Consider the following 24,404-nt stretch of genomic DNA (forward strand, 5'->3'; position numbering starts at 1 on the left):
GTGGGGTTTTTTGTTTTGGGGGGTTTTTGTGTTTTGTTTTTTAATTTAAAGACTATGCAATCTGGTAATTCACCTGTTTATTTTTTGAGCCTGCAATGGAACGATAGGAATCACAGTATTGCACAGTGATTTGCAAAGTGGACAAAGATACTCTCCATTCTCCAAGTCAAATATCTGTTCAACATGCAGACGTTGTCGAAAGTTCAGCTGCATGGCTTCAAAGTACCTACAATATTGAAAAGGAAATTACTAGAAAGCGGAATGGCTCAAATGTGACGTGAAAATAAATCCTCAAGTAATTAGAAGTGTTGTTATCTAGCAAGTACCTATTCAAGCGAACAAACAAGTCTTGTCTTTTGATTTATAACTCTTTCATGTGCTTGAAAAAAAAAATAAAACCTTTGAGCACACAGCTGAACTCATGCAAAAATGCATGGTATGCCACTCGTGCAAAAATGACAGCAGTTTTTCCTTGCTTTTAAAGATCCCTTTAAATTTCATTAACATTTTAACAGAAAAGCCATCCTTGAATTTCCTACTCTTCTCTCACATCATCCAAAAAATGAAACATTGTATCTAGTATCTCTCATATGCAACTCATTACAGTAAGTTTGAAAGAGGGATTGTACATATTTTTATTTAATTTTAGGAAAAACTACCAATAACATTCCATGAATGAGTTATCAGCTATTCAAGGCACCGCTGAGCCTCATGACTAAACAATGAACCTGCAGCCTTATTTTAGCAGGAAGCGAGGATAGCTCAAGTGTGATATTGTAAGTTATTTTAAACTCAAAAGGAAACTAAGAAATAACTACGATCTTTTTTACAGGTTTCATCATAATTTTGCCCTCTCAGTGGATGCAGGGAGGCTTGAGATTTCATTAATGTCTCAGTGGTACTATTAGGAACAAAAAGATCCAACATTCAAATCTTCTTGCCCGGATACAAGCAGCTAAACTCAGTACTAGTGTTCAGACTGGGTATGTAGGATCTTAAAGACAGACACAAAATTATCTAACTCTCGCACTGAGGTAATAACTAGATTTTTTTTTTTTCTTTAAATCACATCTTAAGGGAAAAATAAAATCCCATTTATGTAATAAGAGAAAGTGGGCACATGGGGACATCAGCAGAAGTTCTAATGATTACAGAATATTTAGGAAAATATTGTGTTACAATTAACAGAACATACATTTACATTCCCATATTCAAACAACTATGTTTTTGCAAGCAACTCTTCTTCCTCATACATGGCAACTACAAAGATATCCCATTCACCTGAACACACAGTATTCTGCAGTGTTTTTAGGCTGCACAGATACTCTGGAAAGGTGCAGCAAGGCATCATTTGGAGGAATATTAGTAAGTTAGAATGTCTGTTATGTAATAAATAAAAGACTATACTCAAACCTTCTGTGCCATCCCGTATGAGAAGAGCTTGTTGTCCATTTTAATCCCATTTACCCATACAGCAAGTCATCATTTCTTAAAAAGAGCAAGGGAACCGAGCTCCAATGTTGCACTACTTAGATCTACGTAGATGTAGATGGATCTGCCAAGAGCAGATGTATTATACTCAAGGAACATACTTCTGTACCATTTTAAGTGTGTGCACCTATTCTGCACTGATGTGTTATTGTAAAAAAAAAAAATATATATATAGAAAAGTAAATAAGCACTAGAAGTTTAGTCAGATTTTTTTAAAGTGAAATGGCACAAGTACAAACAACAAACCTCAAGACATCATTTATATCATACAACAATACAAAGTAGCTTGCAATTGCATGACCCAACTCTATTTGTTGATAATACCTCAGTGGGATTATTTCTATTATTATTTCACTGTATTTACCTTCTTTAGACTTGCCAGACCTACGTGGAGTCAAATGCAGAGAGTGTTAGCTTTGCTCTCTGTAATCCTACAAATGCAGCTGCAACCAGGGTGACTATATTCTGCAAGATAAGTAACTTGATCTTTTAATATTTCAGGTTGCAGTCTAATCCAACACACTTGGTCTAAATTGTGGGCTCCCCCAAACAACAGAGATCTAGTAAAGTTTTTAAGCACTATATCAATTCTTCCGTTCTACTTTTTAGTCTGAGTTTTTTCACCGATAGGAGAGGGGTGGGGAAGAAATACTGGCAGTTTTAACCATTCATATTCTATTCTAAACGCCAGATTCTCATCTAAAGACTCACTTGAACAGGTCAGCTTCATACTTTAAGTGCCTAGTGACAGACTTTCAGAGTCAAAGTACTGCTGCTACAGAACAGTCACCGGGAAGATTCCTACTGGTTCTCACTGGATTGCTAAAAATCAGCCTACTAGATACAGCTTTTTTATTCTTGACCAATTCTACGCCATTGGTTTTATTTGCATAAATTAGTACTCTTTAGAGATTCTTCTTGGGGTCATTGAAGCCACTAAAAAGTTCTGATTATGATTTTCATCAGGTCAAAACTTCTCTTGCGCCTATTTCATTTTTAGATGAGTACAAATGATTTTGACTCCTTAATTAAATATCCACTTATTGTACTGTGTTTTCAGTGTGCACTTGGATGTTTTGGCAAACAGATTAATTAAAATAACATTTAAAAGCTGCAAAGACACATCCTTACTTCTGCCAGCAGGCTGCGTGCATCACATGGCCACAGCTTCCTGTGTGCGTCCCGCAGGGTAAGTCAGGGTGCATGAACAGAGGATCTACCGTATCTAGAAAGACACAGCAGAAAAATTACTGAAAGAACAATAACATAACTTCCCATCAGTATGAACAGAAATGAACAACAGTATACTCAGAACACAAGCCTTTGGATTATATTCTCCTACAGCTCACACAGTCCCATTAAAACCCCACTTGACTACCTTTCCAATAGCCAATACCCAACAAAGCAACTGCAAGTCAGAGTCCACTTAAACTGCTGAAGACTTTCCAGTAATTGTGAAGAAAAAGATGACAAAATCCAAAAAGCAGTAGTAAATTGGCTAAAAAAACCAAAAAAACTTCTTCAGTACTGGAATAGCTCTGTGGCTGGATTTGCTACCCCTGAAGTTTTTAACGTGTTATTCTATTCTTTAAATGAAAGATGAAAGTGCTAAGGACAAGAAAGATTAGGCATTTCTCCAACTAATCCCATAGATTTTCAAACCACTGATATGAACAGCACTGCTGAATAACAAAGTCTATATTTCACTAATTTTGCATAATTCTTAACAGCAAAAATGTTATGAGAATGTAATGGTGTCTTTGTGCTGCACATGCACTCCAAGTGAGATCCCATTTTCCCCTTAAGATATCTTAAATAATACTGCAGTTCTCCAAACCTCATCTGGTGGGCTGTGCATGATTTTGAACAGATACCCCTGAATTTGACAAAATGAAAGAGAAAAGGTGAAAAAGCTGAAGCTGCTCTATATCAAATAGAGACTGAAATAAGAAAGTGAACCTTGATATAACAGTAATTCGCCACTGTCTGCACTTCTGCTGTGGGAACAAGCATTTTTCCACTTATTTAGATCTTCAAAGAAAAAAAGCTCTCACAGGCCTACTTCTACCTGATGAGCTGCAGAGGACCACGCAGCAGAGAGTAAGTGCTATAAATAATATCCAGAAGGGGCTTGAGGAAAAGGAACTTTGTTCCCTTCTTTTTTCAATTATTTCAACAGCCCAGCATGTCACTCCAGAAAGCTTGCAAGTGTATCTGACTACAAGAGCATAGGATTTTATTTACACTTAAGAATACCACAGAAGAGAGGGGAAAAAAAAAAAAAAAAAGGATGCAATTAGTACATGGCCTAGATAAAAATTCTATACAGCTGGTTCAAAATTGCCATTATCAGTAGTTCACTGTTAAAAAGAAAAATGGATCAAACAGGATTCTCCAGGAGTCTGTCCTGGGCCTAGGACTATTCAGTATTTGTTAATGACCCAGAGGAGGAAACACAAAAAGTCTTATTAAGTGAAACAACTTGATAAAGGTTTGAAAGTATGATAGAGAACAGGGTAATAACCTGGAGAAAGGTAACAATGCTGAACTCCCATTTGATGACATTCAAGAGTGTAATTCTAAACTAAAGCAGGAATAATGAACTCCACAAACACAGAACTTAAAGCTATTTTCTAGACAGTGGTGTCAGTAAAAAATAGGACAGAGGGTTCATTTTGCTTTATGAGCTGACCACAAATCAACAATAATCCATTACAAAACAGAAAAAAAGTATTTGAAAATAAGTAGAAATTTAAACAAAGGCAACAAACTAAAAAACATTTTGAGAGCGCTTATAGACCTCCACTTTTATTCTCTTTCAACTCTGCATCTGTATTCCTTACAAATTAGTTGGCTTGAATAAGCAGCATTTGAAAAAATGATTGACTCATCTTTATAAGAAGATATGGGCAGATACATAGAGAATGTATATTGATTAATAAATATTTAACAGTTATTTAAATTTTTACCGGTGTTAAAATAAACAATTCATTTTACAGGGAAATAAATTATAATTTTTAACTTTTAATTATTTAATATTATAGTGTTCTTGAATCCAACTAGTAGTTTTACAATGAGATGCATATCCACCTTGGGGTGATTTCACCAAAACCACATTTGCCTAGGTTGTATATCAAGTCAAAGACAGAGCCCAAAATTCTAATAAACATGAGTATAAATTAGCTTACTTCCTCCTTACACAAGACAAGTTAACCTGGTCAAAAAATTAGGGTGGCTTAGAAAGTTCCTTTCTTGACAAATCCATTTTTGACATTTTTACTGCTTTATTGCCTTTGTTTTTTATCTAGTCTTCTATATTAATAATAAATACTATCATCCAACATATTTTCAGGCATCCAAGGTGGACAGAATACTCAAATTTTTAGTACTTTCTCATTTAACTCCTGTGTTTTTTAGTAGCCTTTTTCTATAAATACTTGTTTGCCCTTCTTAGCCCTCTGAGATCTCAGCTATCTTCTTTGCATTTTAAAAAAAATAATGAAAGATTATACTGAAGACAATGGTTCTGATATTATGCCTTCAAGTACTATTGAAGTAATATTTCAATATTACTTCAATAATTGCCAAGGTGAATACGCTGAAGTTATCCAGATATTGTTTCAACATTTCTTATCCTATTCTGGACTGCATTTCTCTCTTGTTAAAATTAACAGCCATCAAGCATCTGATCTTGAGTTGTTATTAATTTTCTTTTTCAAAAAGAGAGCAAAAAAGTCAGTGGGTACTTAAGTTTTCCTTCTATTTATTTTCTTTCTTTCCCTTAAGTAACTGACCAAAATCTTTCTCGTGTTTAATTAACTGTTAATTACAAAAAAAATCTGGTTGGTCTTTGCATTTCCTGCTACCAATATGCCATTATGCAACTAACTCGTGTCTGTATTAGAGAACCTTATATCTCTTGTATCAAATTACCTAATATGAACCTTGCTTACACTTCTCTTTTTTTTTTTGTGTTGCTATTTTTATTACTTCCCTGGCATTTAAAACAAAACAAAACGCAAAAAACCCACACTCTCCTGAGGCTGCCATATTGGCCTCTGATAATGTTTATCTATTTCCTTCATATTGGGAAAGTTTGCTCCTGTATTTGAATAAACAGGAATTGTTAACGTTCTTTTTCCAGAGTGACCACTCCTACCAAATCTGAGTTTTATAAAAATCTTCTTGTGAGGTTAAAGCATTTTCTAATCTCCTTGGACAAATCAAAATCTTCATACACTCTTCATTTTTAACTTTTAAAGCATGGATCTTAGAACAATTTAAAATTTTTCACTTTCTTATTAGGTAGGCTAAGCCATTTAGCCATTTGACTGAATACAGAGTTTAATTAGGTTCAAAGGTTATGAGCTTAGGTACAGAGCTGCTTATAGTCTAAAAGAAGAAAAATCACATACCCCCTGAGAGTTCAAGAGCTCTGCTCCTATTCTGAGTTAAGGCAGTTGATTTCTGGACACAGGCAGATAACACCATGGCATCACTTTCCAGCTTTACTTCCTGCTCCTCCTGACAAAGAATACAGGTCAGAATTTCCTTCTCAGCAACAGACGGACCTCGTTTAGGACCCAAAGCAATTCTGGAGTAATCAATTGCCGAAGACATGCTGTAAGAACATAAGTGACACAGATACAATCAGATGGCTTTTTCTAAACAAACATTCTTCCAGGCATCTAAAAAATGTCATTTACTGCTAAAATTTCTGTTTTTATACCAAAGTGCTTTAGAAAACCAAACGATGACCAAATTATGAAGAAACACCTCAATCCTGAATAAAATGCAGTATTTTTTAAAAATAGAAAGTGGAAGCAAGCTAACATAGAATAACACAATGACATGGATTCAGACAGCAGGAAATTCAGGAAGCTGTATTCAATGTAGATTGGATTAAATATATTTTAATGTCATAGATACATTAAAATTGTTTCCCATTCTTGAAGAAAACATACTGAAAAAGAATGCCACTACCTTATTCAATGCTTTGTGACACAATAAGCTTCCATACATTTTTTAAAATATTCCTTATTCCAGAGTTCAAAAATGATTTATAGAACACGATTTGCTAAAGATAAAAGATAAAGTGATCTGTACTTTTTTCTCCAGCAGGTATCTCTGATTAGTTTTGTGCAGCCCCAATTTACAGCAAAATTGTGAGTTTTATTAGGTATACTATACTGTTGAAGCATCTCTAGAGCAGGAGCAATCCATGCCAACAAAATCATAACCAATCTAAACCAAACATCGTCAGTATTAAATTAGATTTTAAAAACTAACAAACAGAAATAACAGTGACTTGAGCTACAAGAAGCATATTTTCTTCACTGCAGCTTAACCTTAAGGCATACATACTGGCTTTCAGATTCTTCACAAATTAAATACTTGCATTTTCACATGAGCTAGACAGTCACCTCCAAAATTAGTGTTGTCAACTCAGCCGCTTTCTAATGACATTTTAAGTGTTAAGCAATGTAAGTATCCACCATCTGAATAATTTCATTTTTTTATCATATGCTGCTCTACAAGGCGAGTCCACAGTTCTTACATTAGCATACACATGCTAGTTTACACACAATTCAGTAACAGAAGATGACTTAAAAGTAATAGAGACACAAGTTTGCTGACTGGGATGACACAATCTGTCCCTTAAACATATTGTAAAAGTTTTTATGTAGCATAATGAACTTACGTAGCAGGTAACGAACTCTTCCCACCACAATTGTGGATGTCTGGGTTTTCTTACCTTTCTTCCTCCATAATAGCATCTTCTTTCCCCTGTGCCTCCAGTGTGTTTTCATACAGGAGCTTATGGGTTTCAATGAAATTCCTCTGCAGTGCAGACATCTGGGCCATTATCTTCTGACGGTGCAACCTAGCTGCTTCTGCCTTTCTCTTCCGCTCAGCCTTCTCTTTATCCTGAGTGCTCTGGGTCTTGCAATAAAAGAGAATCAAGAAATCACAGGCAACAAAGAACATAAAAAAAATGAGAAGAATCTTTCCCCACCTATATGCATTCTAACCACTGACGGCAAATTCCTTAACTGACAACACTTTAATGATAAGAAAAAGTTAACTGTTCTCTGAAAAATGTAAAACTAAAACCTTAAACGTTGACTAGGTTCATTAACCTCGGCAGAAGAAAGATTTCAAGGGGTCCACAAAGTGCTTGTCTGTTCTTAAGAAACTTTAGTGAGGTGAACATTACAAGCCTCACCCCGTGTTTTGTTATTGCCCCCATAAGCGAAACCCCTACTGAGTATTCTATATCTCCCTTACAGGAATTTAAGAAAATTTTATCTTGAACTATCTATGGACAACACAGCAAACAGATTCTTCCTAAATTTTTGTGGCAGCATTTTATACATCTGAGGATTGTATTTTCCCCTATTCTTCTTTATTACGGACTGGAAAACTATTCTTCTTCCAGTATTTCCTCATCTATCACGTTTTCAAAAGCTATAAACAAAGTATTTACATGCTTTGGAGATGTAAAATTCAAAAAACACAGGGAGACTTAATTACAACATATAGAACCTAATTCCTCTTATTCAGTTACTCAAGGCACAAATTCAACATCGTTTCCATTCATGATACGGTTATTTTTGAGGAAATGAAACAACAAATTGCCCCACAAGTAGTGGAACTACACGAGTCTCACTTCTTGCTGACTTGTATTTTGTTCTCTTACCTTAGCAGATATCATATGACACCTTTCTCAAAAAAGAAACACAGCAAATGCTGTGGTAAGTTTAGAGCTATGCAGGCAAGGACCAGCCAAGAGATTGCTTGGCAGCAAGCTGTAGCCAAACAGGCTACTGTGCAGTAGCAAACTGGCCTGGCTATGCACACTAAGGGTAATCAGATTCTTCTTTTCTATTCAACTGCCGATTTCAAACAAAAACAAACAAAAAAACCCCAACCAACCAACCCAAACAACAACAACAACAAAAAGAACCTACAACCACCTCATGAGACAGCAGAAATCTTTGAAATCTCCATTTGTGTCATTTGACCACTGGATTCTGAAGTTATTTTGAGGGAAGTGGGTAGAGAGTGATACACAGACAGAGTAATCACCAAAGCCTGATGTCTTTATACAATCAAGGCAAAGCAGATTAACCTCTTGGTAGGTCATGTAAATTACAAGACATCATTTTAAGTGGATTTGTATTTCTAATTATTGCACAATGACACCACAATAGGAAAGGTGATCAAATCATAAAAGATAAGAAATGGAGAAATTAACACAAATTACTTCTTCATCCCCTTCAGTTGTTTCACTAAACTTGGAGGTACAACCAAAACCACATTAGCTGTTGATAATTCCACAAAACATGCTTAGCATAAATTTAATTTATTACAAATATTAATCTTAGAACCTCAAACCTATTTATAGGCAATATATCAGAAATTAGTATTTTTAAAATTATAATTTTAGGTAACAATAGATTTAGGCACCTTTTTAAAAACAGCCATTCAAAACATTAAATACACGGCTTCCACTGGACTTTTTTTTAATTACCTCATCACCTTTTGCAGCTTCTGAGCCTGATGTAGCTGCTACTGTTGTCAAACTAGATTTTTCTCTCAGTCTTTTCACTGTGTCAAACATCTAGGAATAGAGACTTAGATGTTAAAATGCAACTTGGCTCTTATTACAATATAGACACAATTAAAGCTCTTGGTATTTAGTTTTACATTATTTTCAGATTTTCAAATGGATGAAACCAACTGCCCACACTCCTAAATAACAAAAACATTTGACTGAGACTATATGGACACTTCTGTAACACTGCTGAACTGCCTACACTCCTAAATAACAAAAACATTTGACTAAGACTATATGGACACTTCTGTAACACTGCTGTCTGTATCCTAAACCAGACAAGCACTACTCCATATGAAGGAAAGTAAAACTCTTCCAAATTTTTCAGTCTTCTGGCACTGACACTGCCAGACAGCTAAAGCATCTGTGCATGAAAGAATGGACAGAGTGTGCTAGCTTATTTAAAGTAGGTAAGATGTAGATCATCCCATGGAAATAGTTTGCAGTCACTAAAATAATGTAAAAAACCTACACATCTGGAACAGAAAGCTTTCCAGCATATGCCCAGTTAATTAAAACTGAGCCTTCCATTTTCATCTACTACTTTCTCCAGCTAGCGTTAATAAGCATCTTGAAGCTCTGTTAAAGTAAAATATTCTACATTTACTATACATTTAAATATACTTTTTAAAGTACCTTCTTACTTTTGCCCTTAGAATCTTAGAAGAATAACTTCGCAAAAACAGTCTTTCAAATCTACCTCCCTGATGTACCAGTACAGTCCAATTTCAGTAGCTGCGGACAGTTTCAGAACCCTGCTATGGATTCTTACGCTCTTTTTCCAAGAGCACTGTCTTCTATGTTTGCCACCTAAACCAAGAAGTCACCTAGAACTGATACCCAGAATGGAACAGGACAGTAGTGCTCCTGCTCAGCAGAAGCGGCAGTCTCCTGTGTTAGAGGAGGTGTCAGAGCTCTAGAAGTTTTACCCATCTCTTAATGCGAAGCAGCAGAGACTTAGAAAAAGTTCCACGGGTCAAACGTACAATGTGGCTTTTAGTCAGATCTGTATGACTCAAGTCTTAATACAAGCAGACTCAAACACTTTCCCAATTAATAAACTTTACTTATCACTTGCTGCTACTTTGCAACAGAAACATGAGGAATAAAGTTTATGTATAAAAGTGTCACTCCTGGAATGAGTTATCTAAGCAAAAATTGACCCAGTACTTCAAAGGAGCAACAGCAAGTACAATGAGTTCTAAGTGTTAATGCAGTATTCAAGAAACTGCATCTTGTCTGGGGGGCAAAAAATGTTCCAACAGATTAATCTTCTCAAGAAATCACTGCAGCTGTAAACACTGGGTTATATATAGGAAACAAAACATCTCTCATAAAAGCTTTCTCTACTACTGAAAAGAGATCATACTTATCTCCCCCTTGTGTACCTGTAGTATCCAACTGACAGTGTCCTTCTGCGCTTCTAACTGAGGAACTCTCTTTAATTTTTCCAGAAGCATTAACACACTCATAGCATTCAAGGCCGAGCTTCCCATTCCTTCACAAAGGAGAGAAAACTTTAAAAGTATGGGTCTTCAGGGAAAAAACCCTCAACAATTTAATTTACAACCATGGACATACCTTAAAACATTGCTAAGGATATAACACACATACATGAACACAACCTGTGTGGTTACATTTCTGTTTTATTTTCATCTGTTTATTCCAGTGAAATGTAGCAAAATCTTTCCCCCTTGTAGATTAATAATTTTTGCTACTTACAAAAGCAGAAGTACAGACAAAACCAGAATTGCCTTTCACTTCAAGGAGAAGAACTAACACTCTTATAGCTTACGTGAGTTTGCTAACAGCTCAGTGTGCACAAGTTTATATCTATCACAAAAACTATTATAATTACAGTCATTATTTGCTTCCTCACACCTTGGTAGCAGTTCATAATATTTTAGGCCATTCTCTAACTCAAGCATGCTTTAAAATGGAAACCATTCTCTTCAACCATATTTATTTACAGCACTTTCCATTTGAAATTAGTCCGCATATTTTTAGAAGTGAGAGAAATACATCACAATTTTTTTAATCGCTTCTCAATAAGAGTTTTATTGCAAAAATAACGATTACTTTTGCATCTCATGTATAAATGAGGCTGCAGTGTATTGCTGTAGTTGACATGAAGCTTCTTGAACACATATGTTCAGTGTGATAATACTTCTCCTTGCTCAACAATAAGAAAAAATTTAAAATTAAAAAATGTGAAATGAGACTTTTTCAAACTGAGTTTGACACCACTTTACAGGACATTTTTGAAAAACTAAATAAAGGCAGTTCAGCAGCTTTACTTCACAATTCTTATCTGTTTCAAATATCAAGTGAATTATGTTTAGCTTGCTAATGGATTATTTTTTTAATTTATTCTTACACAGTGAAGCAGAAGCTCTAGATGGAAGATTATTTAGGAAATACAGATTCCAATTCCCACTCACTAGTCTTGAATCTAAGACTAGGAAGTGTTCTGTAGGGATTTGGAAAAGTAAAGAAAAAGAAAAAAGCATACTTCATAACCACCAAGTTTTGCTTCTATTATCATTGCCATAGTAGAAGACTAACTTTCAGGTAAATCAATAAATGTACACCTCAGGAGTACAAAAGATTGAGACAGTCCACTTAAATCCACTATCATTTTTCAAGAAGTTCTTAGATTCCATTTCAATACTGTTCTTGTGAAAGAAAAACTATTTTCAGTTATCTAACACCAGTATTGCTTTTCCGTTTCTTTCCCAGGAAGAGAAGCACATCTCCCCTTCAATATATCTGGCAAACAGGAATAAACAAAGCTCGTCCAAACCTGCTTTCTTGATTTTTTTTTAAAATACGTTATCACGTTTAAAATCTTTCAAAAAGTAATTCATTTCTGAATAAAATCATTGAATAGTTTCTTTTAGTTTATTTTTGTCCTTACAAAATCAAGTTAGCCTAATTTACTATGCCCTTTTAAAGAAAATGAAACATACGTGTTGCTTTGTGATAAAAATCAAAGGTCACTTCTTCTTCTGAAGACTTCTGTAACTGCTGCTTCTCTTCTAGTAGCCCTAAAGAAAGGAGATGAAGCACCTAAAAAGAGAGTGAAAAGTAAATCAATTTTCTGTTAGAGGTCTGCCAGGAAAACTGGCATATAAAATAAGGATGCTTAATACAGTTCTGTACTATATGCTGATTGTACCCATGATAAACACAGAAATGAGAAAGAGTGCAGAGATCGTGCATAGAAAGTGAAATAATGAATAACTTTCCTGCATATTACTTGCACTAAAATTAATAAACTTGCACACGCTTTACAGTAGTAACATATTAAACTTGTAATTTTGTTGATACAGATCTATGAATATTTGGTTAAATCCATAATCCAAAGACTAGCACATAAGGCAAGGCAATTAAATAATCTATGCACTCTAATTAACGAAACTGATTAATTCAACCAGCCTCTAAATTCAGGTCCTAATCCTATATTTTTTTTTAAATTTCAAAATACTTCAGTGTCAATAATCCATTTTCTTTAAAGCATAAAGTTACTGTGGTAAAATGAAATATTTAAACACTAACAAGATTATATTACTTCACACACGAGGCCCCAAAGACATTTACATATTTGAAGACTGCGGTTTACAAGATGAAGGAACTCTGATTTCTTTCAAATTATCAAAAGGGTTACTTAGTTGCACTTGGAAGTTTCAATAAAAAGAGAAGGTAAAGAGAATTAAATGTTGAAACAGCTTCAGTGATGAGGCAACACATGGGAGAAAGCAAAATAGAAAATTAAGAATATTCCTCATTTAATACTACTGTGTTTCACAATCATATTTTACAGTGGAGACAAACAATTAGAAGTCTTTTCCTTTGTTGGTAAGATTTATAAAAACAGGTTTGGGGACAAAAAGTAAATTCTTATCCTTCAAAGTTAATCTTTACACATTTTGACCTTATCATAAGCAGTTAACACGGTCAACACAGGAATGAGCACAGGAAGAAGACCAAAGCCAACCATACCATTTGAATCATAGCTTCAGTCCACAAGTGGGTTTCCAGTTCTACTGCTCTCTGAAGAATGGTTCGCACGATGTGCATCATAACATCACAGTTCAGAATCCTCACCACGTTGCTGAATGCAGGGCTGAAGTCTGGAGGAGGAGGTGGTGGCAATGCTAGAAAATAGAGATGGACAAATATATTAACAAACTAGCATCTCAAGCATTGCAGGCCAAAAGTTGAGACCACAAACATACTAATTCCAGTGAAAGGGCAACCGGACCTTTAAATTAATGGAGCCACACTCCAACAGAACTCTTCACCCAAGTCAGCTTTTATCTTTAGCAAAACTAAGTCCTTTTAGTAAGCTCTTATCTAAAACACACGCAAACTAAGCTAAACAATCACAAGGACTTAGTTGTATCTGTAAATGCAAATCTAACACTTTGCACTGCCTTATTTTTGATGTTATCAATAATAAACATTGTAGCTGATGCAAAATGCAAACACTAAGTTTTCAAGTAGTTAAACAAGAGTGAGCAGTGGATCTCCCAGAGTGGGGTGTCTCACATTACAGCATCTCACGCCTAATACAGCCAAAGCTCTAAATTCTTCCTGCTACTGGGGCACTCTGTTCATTTCTAGCTATGCATATTTTCTGAGCTAATATTCAAACTGTGTGATGTGGTGTCTCATACAGAAACCCCTGGAATCGCGGCATCCACTAAAAGCAGCTCAACTAACACTGGTTCCTTTTCCTACCCGGAACCGTTGACTTAAGTCCTCTTTTGGTACCTGGATGCCTATTTTCAGAAAACTTCTATGAATGCAGTGACTCTGCAGGGAGCAATCATTTGACAATTTAGACTGAATGAATGATAAGAAGTTACTGACAAAGACAACACAGCTACATTAAAAGCATAGGCATGAAATATCTGCAACAAAATGGGTAGCCTTGGGGAATACACATCAGAGTAAACAGTTATCTTCGTGTTTTGGAACTGCATTGTCCGATTACATGAATGGGAGTTTCTGACAATTACAACTAAATAGTCGCATTTTTAAGAAGTTCTTCAAAATAAACATCCCTGCTAACATTTTAAGTTGCTAAAGTGAACAGGGAAAAAAACCCCCAAATTAAGAAGGTACTATTGAAATCTGTCAAATGTATAAAACAAACAGTAAAGAAACTAAAAGTAATCTAAAGATTTTCCCCCCTCATTATTCTCCAGCTGTCATCATCTTCTGAGTTACTTAAAACTGAAGGAAATTAATTTATTTTTTTTTAAAGAGAATGTGGTTTCCAATTTAACTGTGTCCCTCCAAAATGACAATGCCAATTTATTCTTTTTCAAGTCCACAGTTTTTCAGCTGAAAGGAACCCAAAGCTAATGACATTTACCCAGAATGAATTTTAACCATGTTAGGTATGCAATGCTGTAGTGCCCCAATTGCATACAAAAACCAAAATATGGTTTAGAGTAAGAAGTAAAGCTTAAGGTATTCAACTGGGAGGGCAATCTGGGAAGAAAAAAATAATCATCTGTTACAAATCACAAAAGCAGGTGATAGTTGATTTTATTAAGATGTTCATTGTACTCATTAATGCAGCTTACGCAGTCTTCCTCAAATGAACTCAATTAATGCTCATGACTTGAATGGATAAAAGTAAATTCAAAAGGGAAATAACACTTGTGTTACAACAGAAACATAGTTTTATTGTTATACTTATTTGCAGATTATAAATTTTAAGTCTCAAGCTACTTACAGAATGGATATGAGCACTAGTTCCTGCAGCAACCTTCTCTAAATGGCATTATTATGTCTCAACATTGTGCTATAGAAACTACTCACCGAAAAAAAAAAAATTTCACCTCCTAGTTACTCAACCATAAAAACTCTAAGTTGTTAATTTTGTCAATGGGTACTATGCTGTGTTTGTCTACATGGAAATTAAACTAAAAATTCCAAAACTCCTATCTTTGTGTTAAAAAAAAGGAAAAAAGATAAAAGAAACCTCAGATGCAAATTAATTACAGTTACTACAAATCACAACACATTTTGTATGAGCTCAATTATCCACGATTAAGTCACAAGACAAATCCCAAAGCTCACTTTATATGCACAACTACATACACTACTGAATTATCACATTTGTTGAGTCATCAGTTTCAAAGTTTTTACCTTCATCTCTGTTTTCTTGTTTTCTTCTTTTCTTTTGTGTATGCTCAGCCTAGAGAAAAAGTAGTGTTGTTGTATCAGTATCTCTACAGAAGTACACAGTGACACAATGAGAAACCCTAAACTAGAAATGTGGCAAGATACATAGCCAATACCTGGTTGTGTAACTAGAATCTTTTCTGAACTTGGTTTAAAATATTGCATTTCGCATTTCAATTAGTAGAGATAAATAGTTAGACACACTTGCTTCATCAGTAAGAGTTATACAAGCAAAGTTTGGGGTTTTCCAGTTCAAAGATAATTCTTATATTTTGTTCTTTGCATAAATAGTTAACAGTTAAGACAGAAGTCACCACAGGGAAAATATGAATGCAAACCACACCATGTCAATTTGTATCAACAATCTTAACTCCATTTGAAGTTCAGCTTTGAAGTTAGCTGCATACACTCTTGACTGAATCAGTTTCTTTAGACTCCATTAATTCCTTTTATACAACAAAATTGTACTATTTTTTTAACCTTTGAATCTTGCACTGCTTACCTTGCTGTGCTGGGTCTTGGTATAGTGATAGAAGAACATATTGAACTCCTTCAAGCATTCGTCTTTCAGTTCATAAACTCCATGGCCAGACACACCCGGTTTCCTTACAGAGAAATATTTCATGACATACAGATTAATAATGTAGGTTCAGTACATCCTTGAACGTAAACAAGCCAGTAACACTATTTTCTAAGGAGACACTAGCAAAAGAGGAATAGTGATGGTTATCTCATCAACTTATAAAGAACATAGAGTGAGTACAGTTATCAGTCTTTAATTTTCAAGGCTGTTTACTATTAAAAAAATTCCACACAGCAGCAAAATATTTCTAGTCTATACTATCTACAGCACACCATACAGACTCTGACAGGTAAATTATTTTTCACTTCACGGCTTAGAAGTTCAGACATTGGATGTTACCATATAAAATTTATTACTTTCTTTAACCAAGGTACCAAACAAGTAATACAAAGAGCTACCTTCCAGCCAGTGAGATTTTTTGAACCTTCTATATAATTCCCACAGCAAAATTGCTAGGCACACCTATAGTTGCCCTTGATTAAACATAAACAAGCAAGACAATTTAAAATAAGGTATACTAAAATATTTAGTATAACAGTCAACAAGACATTTTTGTGACAAAAATAGCAGACATTTCAACTAGTTTTACTCAACTGCTACAACTGTTTGGTCTATATTTGCATATATATATATATATATTTTTAACAAATTATATATATATATATTTAAAAAAATTAACTCCCATCTGAAAGTTACAGCAAGTTAGCAACTTAACATCTAAACCAATGATTAGATGGTAACTGTCAAAGGTACAACGCGTTGGTAAGGTTCTCAACCATCTCTGAAATAAAATTAACTTTCAAAGCTTTTCCCACTAGGACTTCAGATTACTCAATTCCTGAGACACCTCAAACTGAATTTGAAGAAAGAGGGGTGCAAAAGGAGAGAAGGAGCAGCTTCAGATATTCCACACACTTTTCTTTCCTATGCATATTTGAAAGCATATATATTTCAAGACAACAAAATATTAGCTGAACAGAGACTGTGTACTGCAGCTTGTTTAACCCACATAATCTAAGAGATCTTATTTCACATTCAAGCTACTTATAAAACAATACTGAGAACTTACTTAAACGTAGCCACTTTATCAATTACATTCTCCAAGCCAGTTTCATTGTTCTCCTGGTAAAAAATTTAGTTTAGGATAAATATACAATAATTCAAATACCTTCAGCTTAATGCTAGGTACAACAAAAATAGACATACAGATTTAGATTAATTCCCTACTTCATTAATTAATACATTTTGCCCACTGTTATTCAGCAAGCAGGTATTCATAACTGACAAGTTACAAGGAAGGACCAAAGACAGAAAATATTTTCATTTAAGCATGCAGAATTTTATTTATAAACAAGCTGATCTCCAGAAACAGAGCAGTGCCTTACCCAAACTCAATGGAGGGAAAAGCAGAGTTTTAGTCTCTTAAAATAGTGAATGTGGATCACCCATTCCTGGGTTCTGACAAAATTCCCAGCTATTGAATTTAGTTTTTTGCATTGATTGCCAGCCCTGAAAATTTGCACAGGCTATAAAATCTAATCCCCATCCCTCCCCTTTGCTGGAATTTTCAACACTTGGAAAAGAATGGCAGGGAAATCCGTGCTTTTAAATAGACCTGTACAATACTTGACTTCCAATGGATCTGCACAGGTTTAAGTAATCAAAACTACACGATCAAATTTATTGATGGTACACAGGGCAGAATGGAATCCAGCTACATGGTCCTACAGGGCCAAAAGAGAAAATTTTTTAAACTTTTATTTTTGAATCTAGAAGAACTAAAGCTGAATATTCTAAAAAAAATCCTCCACTTCATCAAAAAGCACAATCCTTTTCAGATTAGGTCACACTTAAATCCATGACACTTATCTTTACAACAGTGAGGTGTGTAAGTCTCTTTGACACATTTTGTAATTCTGAAACCAACATTTGAGCTTTATATCAGAAATAAAATCCTTCCATATTTATGGAAGAAGAAAAAGACATAAAACAAGAAAAAAGTAAATTAAGGAAAAAAGTAAATAAACCAGGACTCACGTTTTCAGGCAAGGACTTAGTAATTGCACTGTGAGCCATCGGTTCAATACATAATAGATGGATGATTTCTCTCATGATAACATCTTCTTTTGTCACATTACTCACTCCAGGCACATATCGTTCCCCTACCAGAGTGAATCAAAAGGAGAACAGCACATATGGCAGTTATAAAGCAAGTCTGAATTTTGCACCAAGGTAATGCTACTGCTAGGATACTTCATAGTATAAATTGGCATTCACCAGAAACCTACCCAAGGGTCTGAGAAGAAAAATGGTTTTTAGCTTAGCTTCATAACAAGAGGGGCTGAGATAGAGTTTCTCTTCACATTCTACTTTAATAGTCAACTATGAAGTTATCTAGCAGCTTTGTTTGTTATGCAAGCCCTACTGCTTCTGGCTGACAAATATCTGTATTACTGAACCATCTATTTAAAACAGGCATTCTCCAGTATCCTCTCCATACCATCTATGTTAAAGAAAGTCATCAAGCACGTTTTGTCACACTGTAATAATCCCTCACTACAATACTTGAGAGAAATGAAACTTACCCACAACATAAATGAGAATCTGTAGCATCTCCTCTATCAATATGTTACATTGTTTGATCAAGTCCTACAACAATTAGAGAAACCAGTTTTAAAAAAAACGCAAACCAACAAAAACCAAACCAAAACAAAAACCAATCAAAAAAAAAAAAACCACAAACAAACACCCCACAAAAAAAACCAAAAAAAACCCCAAAAAAACCCAAACAGACAGGCAGGAAAATCTGTCAAACAACACTGAGCTCAGCCTTCAGATGCACTATTTCACTAAGCACTGTATTATAGGAAGAAAATTCCATTCTAACAAGCTGGGAAAAAATGCCTGTGAATTGCAAGAGTCACATGCAGGCAAAGAAACAACAGCTGAAAATGTATCCCAAATCAAGGGTTATATAAAAGTTCAAGCCTCAAGAAATAGCATAACAATCCAAGAAACTTCCAGCCAAAATAAAAACACATAATATGGCTTAAGAGTCATAGAGAAGTTATTTACATGGATTTTGGTAGACGTTCTATGAAATAAAGGTCAAAGAGGGAAAAAACTTTTTTAATTTTGAGTAAGCTACTATAAATTCCAAACACAAAATCATTTATTCAACCACTCGGTCCTGTGTTGACTGACTTTTAGTGTGGTCATAAAAATGCAGTTATCAAATGTAGCTATTTTTTCTTATTAACATTCCATAAACTCAAAGCAAACAAGTTAAGCAGCAGAAATACTTGCCACTTACCTGATCTTTGGTGGGCTTCATCTTTTTGAAAGCATCAGCAAGCTCATATCTCTGCAGTATCAGCAGGAGGAACTGGTTTGGATCCATAAGAGATGCACCTATCTGTCAAAAACCCCAAACTAATATGAACATCAGTAACTACTACAGTTCCTCCTTAATTAAGAAAAATACTCTTTTACCAAGAAAAATCTTTTAAATAATACACATTTCATTAAAATTAAATGAAAATTTTATGAGTCAAGCAAGCAATGATTCAGAACATTATACCTGGAGCATAATGATATCTTTATCGTACATCTCTTCTCTGCATTTAACATCTTGATAATAAAATACCTGAGAAGTAGGAAAACAAAATTTAAGTAGAGAAGTAATGTAAAGTAATGCACTATCAAATGTGCACCAGTTAATGTCTGAGGCTTTTTTAAACTGTACAGCACCTTTATTGAGTAAGGGAAAGTCACGTATTTCTTTCAAAACAAATGTATACTTTGATGGAAGTGAAAAATGTTTTTCACCTATCCAGAGAAAGTCTAAGCAGTATTTCTTCTCACCCCCTTCTAAGATAACATAATTCTAATGGCTGCTACTGATTAAAATGAAAACATCCTCCTTCTCCAACCCAGTTCTCAGAGACAATTCTACAGAGGGCTACCAAAATTTACTTTGATTTCAAAGGGTCCTGTGAGAGGCAAACACAGAAAATTTCTGGTGTCAACAGAAAAAAAAAGTGAAGGCATAGCAGGCAATATACAAGTACTTAAGGGTAGACTCTTACTTTTACCTTTACTCTTGCAACTAAAAAGCCCATATGTATTTTAAAATGTTTGTTATGTCCAGCTATATGGCACTCAAAAGTTTAATATGTATGCAAAGGTAAACTATTTTAATCTCAATGATTACCATACACTAAGAGATTTTTCTAAAATTTTACATTATAAGGAACAGTACTAAGTACTTATGCAGTAATTTCTTTATCAGATCTGAAAGTAGTTTACAGTAGACATCAGTAACATTAATACCCTTTCACAGAGTCAGAAACAGCTATAAGAGAGACGAGAGACTTGTCTAATACAGGCAGGCAAGCCATTGGTGAAGCTGGAAACAAAACCAAGTCATCTTGGTTTATCAAAGTTCACCTAGAAACCTTTCTGTTTAGTGTAGGAGTGACCCCCATGACCTCTTTCTGCACTGGATGAAACCACCACTGGGAACATTACTGAGAAACACTCGCATACACCATTAGGACCAACTCACTACTGAATGGCGTAGGAGTACCTGGCTTATCAGAGAGAGTCCATTTCTTCTCCACATCTCTGCAGCAACCTGAGCAACCAAGACAAGACATCGCAAAGGATATTCCACTAGCAGCTCCACTTGAAATTCTTCCTAGAAGAAAAAAAACAAAACACACCAAGCAAGGATAAGTGTGTCAGTGATTTTAAAAGTGTAAGACCTAATGAACAATAACACATGGATAGCTGCAAAATAACCTGGGTGTGTCATGAAAGTTGCAGAATATTTAGGCTTTTTCCATCCCAGATTATAAATCACAATCAGCATTTGGGGAATGAAAAAAAAACTTACATGAGGAACAAACTCATGCAATCTTGAGATGGCTCCAGTCTTGCTTAATCGTACATGAAGACCTACAAAATCAATAGGAAAAACATTTGAAAATAGATCAAAAGCAGTAAAGTTTCTCCTCCAACACATTCTAAATGTTAGCTAAATCACATACAAGTCAAAGAACTACAGAAAAAAAGTCGAAGTTTATTTAGGAAAGACTTGTTACCTGGCTTTTTTTGGCTTTGTTTTTAAGACAGGATATCTATTACATTATCACAACAGTTCTTTCCAGTCTTACATTCCATTATTTTATTCATAAATCTACCCATTTAATGAATTCATTAAAACCATTTAAACCAAGATACTAAGTAGTATTAGCAAAATTTTAATTTCACATTTAAATCATATGTCAGTAATAACTGGATTTCAAGACTCCAAGGCTTAACAGATGCTATCTTGGTATCAAAATGATGCGATAAAGAATCTACAGCTTAATAATAGCATATGATTTCAATTGTATTCTAGAGGAAGTGGCAACCACCCACTGCTCTGGTCCTCTGTATTCTGACTGGAAATCTGTCCTGGCATGCTGCAAACACGTCTTTTAGGAGGAGCATTTTAACTGCCCTAAGATATATGTGGCTGGAAAATAAATTCAAGCTACAATAATAATTAATGTTCATTTAGGGAAAACAGGTAGAAACAGAAACAGAACCACATAAATTCAAATAGTCTGGAGAAAACTGAAGATCTCATTAAAACATGAAGCTTTTCCTTCTTGCCTTTCTTCTCTCTCTCCTGTTTAAAAAAGTGTCCTCCAACCCCCATGACAAATGTTTTTGAGAAAAACTTTCCCTTAGACATCTGGGGTACAGGGTTGCCTGATCATGAGAATGTCAGAAAGTCAGAGTGACTGATCAACGAAGCACTTAATCTAAATACTTCCTAGAATAATGAAACAGAGATGGAATGATAAACAATTCAAATAGCAACCAAAACAAAACACACCACCTACCAGCAAGAGTCCTAGACAGCGGTAAATGTATGCTGACAGGATCTGAAGACACTCTGTAAGGTCTGCTCTCCAAAGTATGTCCACACAAGTGAAACACGGTCTTTTCCCGTGAGCGGCCATTTGTGCTGCACCTCATCACAGCTTTATGACATTCTCTGTAGGCCCTGAGCAACAGCTCTTCCTAGAATTTAAAAGAAATGCATAGCGCTGTATTTAAAGATGCTATGTATACACCAAAATTCCTCACTTGTTTTTTCTGACAGCATGAACAGCTACTAAAAACCCACAATATAATTACTACATACTGAGAAGTGCTGGACTGGAGCAGTGGAGTATCCACTAAAGCTAACTGAGAATATGCTTCTATTCAAAAAAAGCTGCTCTATCAAATGCTCCAAAAATCTGTATGCTTATTTAAACCGCAATATTTTAATATTTTGCATAGTTTGCACCCCAAGTTGCATCAGGAAGCTCCTGAACTGCTACAGTTCTACCTTCCTCTCCCTACTGAAAACAAAGAAAAGAAACTCACTTCAAAATATCTTTAAGTTGATAAATTTTACCTTTTCCTCCCCTCTCCCAGCACAGGGATGAGCTCCAGCACTGATTAAGACTACTTACAGTGCAATTACCCAATTAGTGCAAAGTTTCTGCAATCCATTTTTGCAATTAAAAATTAACACAATGTGCTTCCAAACTTTAAAATTTGACAGTGATACCATGAACCTAATTTTCAAAATCTTAAATTATGAAAAGTATTTTCTCTTTACGATTTGTCTGACACCCTGTGCAGCTTTGTCAGCTAGATCCCTTCTCTCTGTGTCATAACACAGATTAATCCTTTCAGACCTCTTGTTTGTAGAGATCTGTGTTGAAGAACAGTGAGTTTTTTTAAAAAGCTGGTCTTTAAAAAGCACTCGGGAATATTCACAAAAGGCAGGCATGTAAGAACCCCAGACAATTGATGCACTTACATCACAGGCACACCACTCCTGGAACATCAAAAGAATGTTCTTGAGCTGCATTTGTATAGCAATAGCTGCTTCCCAGTCAGGGTCCACCTCAATGTGCTGACCAATCTGCCTTTTTATCTCCTCCATTCCCTGAAATGGAGATGCCACAACATACTCCAGCTAAATCAGTGATCGCAGGCTTAAAATAACACAGTCCCATAGGCAAATGGTCAAATAGAGGTTGTTCAGACATACACAGTTAAAATTTATTAATATTACTTCTATGAAGTAAACACTACTTTTTCACCCATCCCAGACAGAGATTGAAGAATTTACCATCCTAATTGCATGCTTATGGCAATATTGCTATGGACAAGAAGATGAGCAAACAAAAGTGCTGTAATATCTTTATAACAGCATACGAGAAAGAAATTATTTAAATGTATTGTACCTGCATGCAAGTTAGAATCCTTAGGAAAGAAACAAATCCTTCTAAAAACCGCTCCCTCAAACGGTCTGTCCATACTGTAGGCTTGCTGACTAAGACATACCTGTCTCCAAAGAAAACATTATCATCTTTTTGTTCAGACTTCTCATCTACTTATGCTTGCATTTAGAGTGTTCTTTGTATTAAAATAATCAACTGCATCATCACATTACATCACCCTCCCCATCTCAAACTCCTATTAAAAATTTCACCAAACACTTGAATTGCTGCGTGTGAATTCACCATTTCAAATTAACAGATTTTTTTAATGCCAAGGTATTTGGGGTGGTTTGCTTTTACATTATTCTTTTTATTAAAGTAATTATGGACCTGTAAGAGTAGAAAATGTTATGCAGATTAGGATTATATATAATACAATTATATATAATTTCCCAGAATTATAATTAATACAAGTCAAATTTCACATGCTGTCTTAAAGTAGGTGTGGTTTTTTTTGTTAACACAATTGTTATATGGAATTACATCAGTGAAAAACACCAAAAATTGCCCTTATAGAACATAATTTTGGTATTTTAAAATTTTAAATTTGCACTGAAAAATAAAACATTAAATGTTTCCTGTGTGTTTTTTGAGGTGTTTGGCTTTGGGTTTGTTTTTAAAGCATTTTTATAGTCAGATTCCTGAACTGAAACACCTCTTCCTACTGCTAGTTTTCTAAGAATTTTTCAAACTTCTCAGCTTTGCACTTACCTGAGGTCATATATTACTGCATATACCCGGTTCAGTTTGTCCTGACTGTAACCCTGGAAGTTGAACTTGTCATTTTTGTCTAGGTACTCTGGAAGCACTTCTAGGAGTGTCTCTGTAATGGTGGTGATTACATTTTGTTCTTCAATAAGATGTCGGGCCTGCAAGAAGAAAATAAAAAAATTTTCTTTCCATTTTTGTTGAAGAGAAGTGTTAAAATAATTTTTTCTTTGAATCCACTTTTTGGTTAGAAATTATTTTAAACATTTGTATAGTCCAAGCTACAAAAACTTCATAGTATCTATTATAATGAACACAATTTCTATCAACTTAACATGCTTGTTCACTCTGACAGCTTCAATGTAATAGAGACGCTATTTTTTCTGGAAAGATAACGTAGAAAATGACTTTTACAATAGTATTTCAGGCAAGAAACATATGACTTTCAAAGCCTACAGGTATACTCTTT

General features: G+C 34.9%; 1 protein-coding gene across 1 annotated transcript in view; it reads right to left on the reverse strand.

The window, feature by feature from the left end:
• Positions 1–24,404, reverse strand: part of UBR1 (ubiquitin protein ligase E3 component n-recognin 1) — a 55,244-nt gene that overhangs the window by 15,337 nt on the left and 15,503 nt on the right. Inside the window, exons 11-31 of the mRNA XM_010072542.1 lie at positions 23,939–24,096; positions 23,192–23,291; positions 22,762–22,890; positions 21,788–21,968; positions 20,791–20,852; positions 20,482–20,592; positions 19,474–19,539; positions 19,207–19,308; positions 18,479–18,542; positions 17,931–18,055; positions 16,963–17,015; positions 15,813–15,915; positions 15,275–15,323; positions 13,112–13,266; positions 12,079–12,178; positions 10,498–10,607; positions 9,026–9,115; positions 7,247–7,434; positions 5,907–6,112; positions 2,623–2,716; positions 74–226 (exon numbers count right to left, since the gene is read on the reverse strand). Coding sequence (XP_010070844.1) covers positions 74–226; positions 2,623–2,716; positions 5,907–6,112; positions 7,247–7,434; positions 9,026–9,115; positions 10,498–10,607; positions 12,079–12,178; positions 13,112–13,266; positions 15,275–15,323; positions 15,813–15,915; positions 16,963–17,015; positions 17,931–18,055; positions 18,479–18,542; positions 19,207–19,308; positions 19,474–19,539; positions 20,482–20,592; positions 20,791–20,852; positions 21,788–21,968; positions 22,762–22,890; positions 23,192–23,291; positions 23,939–24,096 — 2,399 coding nt within the window. The remainder of the gene's footprint in view (positions 1–73; positions 227–2,622; positions 2,717–5,906; positions 6,113–7,246; positions 7,435–9,025; positions 9,116–10,497; positions 10,608–12,078; positions 12,179–13,111; positions 13,267–15,274; positions 15,324–15,812; positions 15,916–16,962; positions 17,016–17,930; positions 18,056–18,478; positions 18,543–19,206; positions 19,309–19,473; positions 19,540–20,481; positions 20,593–20,790; positions 20,853–21,787; positions 21,969–22,761; positions 22,891–23,191; positions 23,292–23,938; positions 24,097–24,404) is intronic.

This window comes from Pterocles gutturalis, unplaced genomic scaffold (genome assembly GCF_000699245.1).
Source record: "Pterocles gutturalis isolate BGI_N339 unplaced genomic scaffold, ASM69924v1 scaffold15102, whole genome shotgun sequence".
Lineage (NCBI taxonomy): Eukaryota > Metazoa > Chordata > Aves > Pterocliformes > Pteroclidae > Pterocles > Pterocles gutturalis.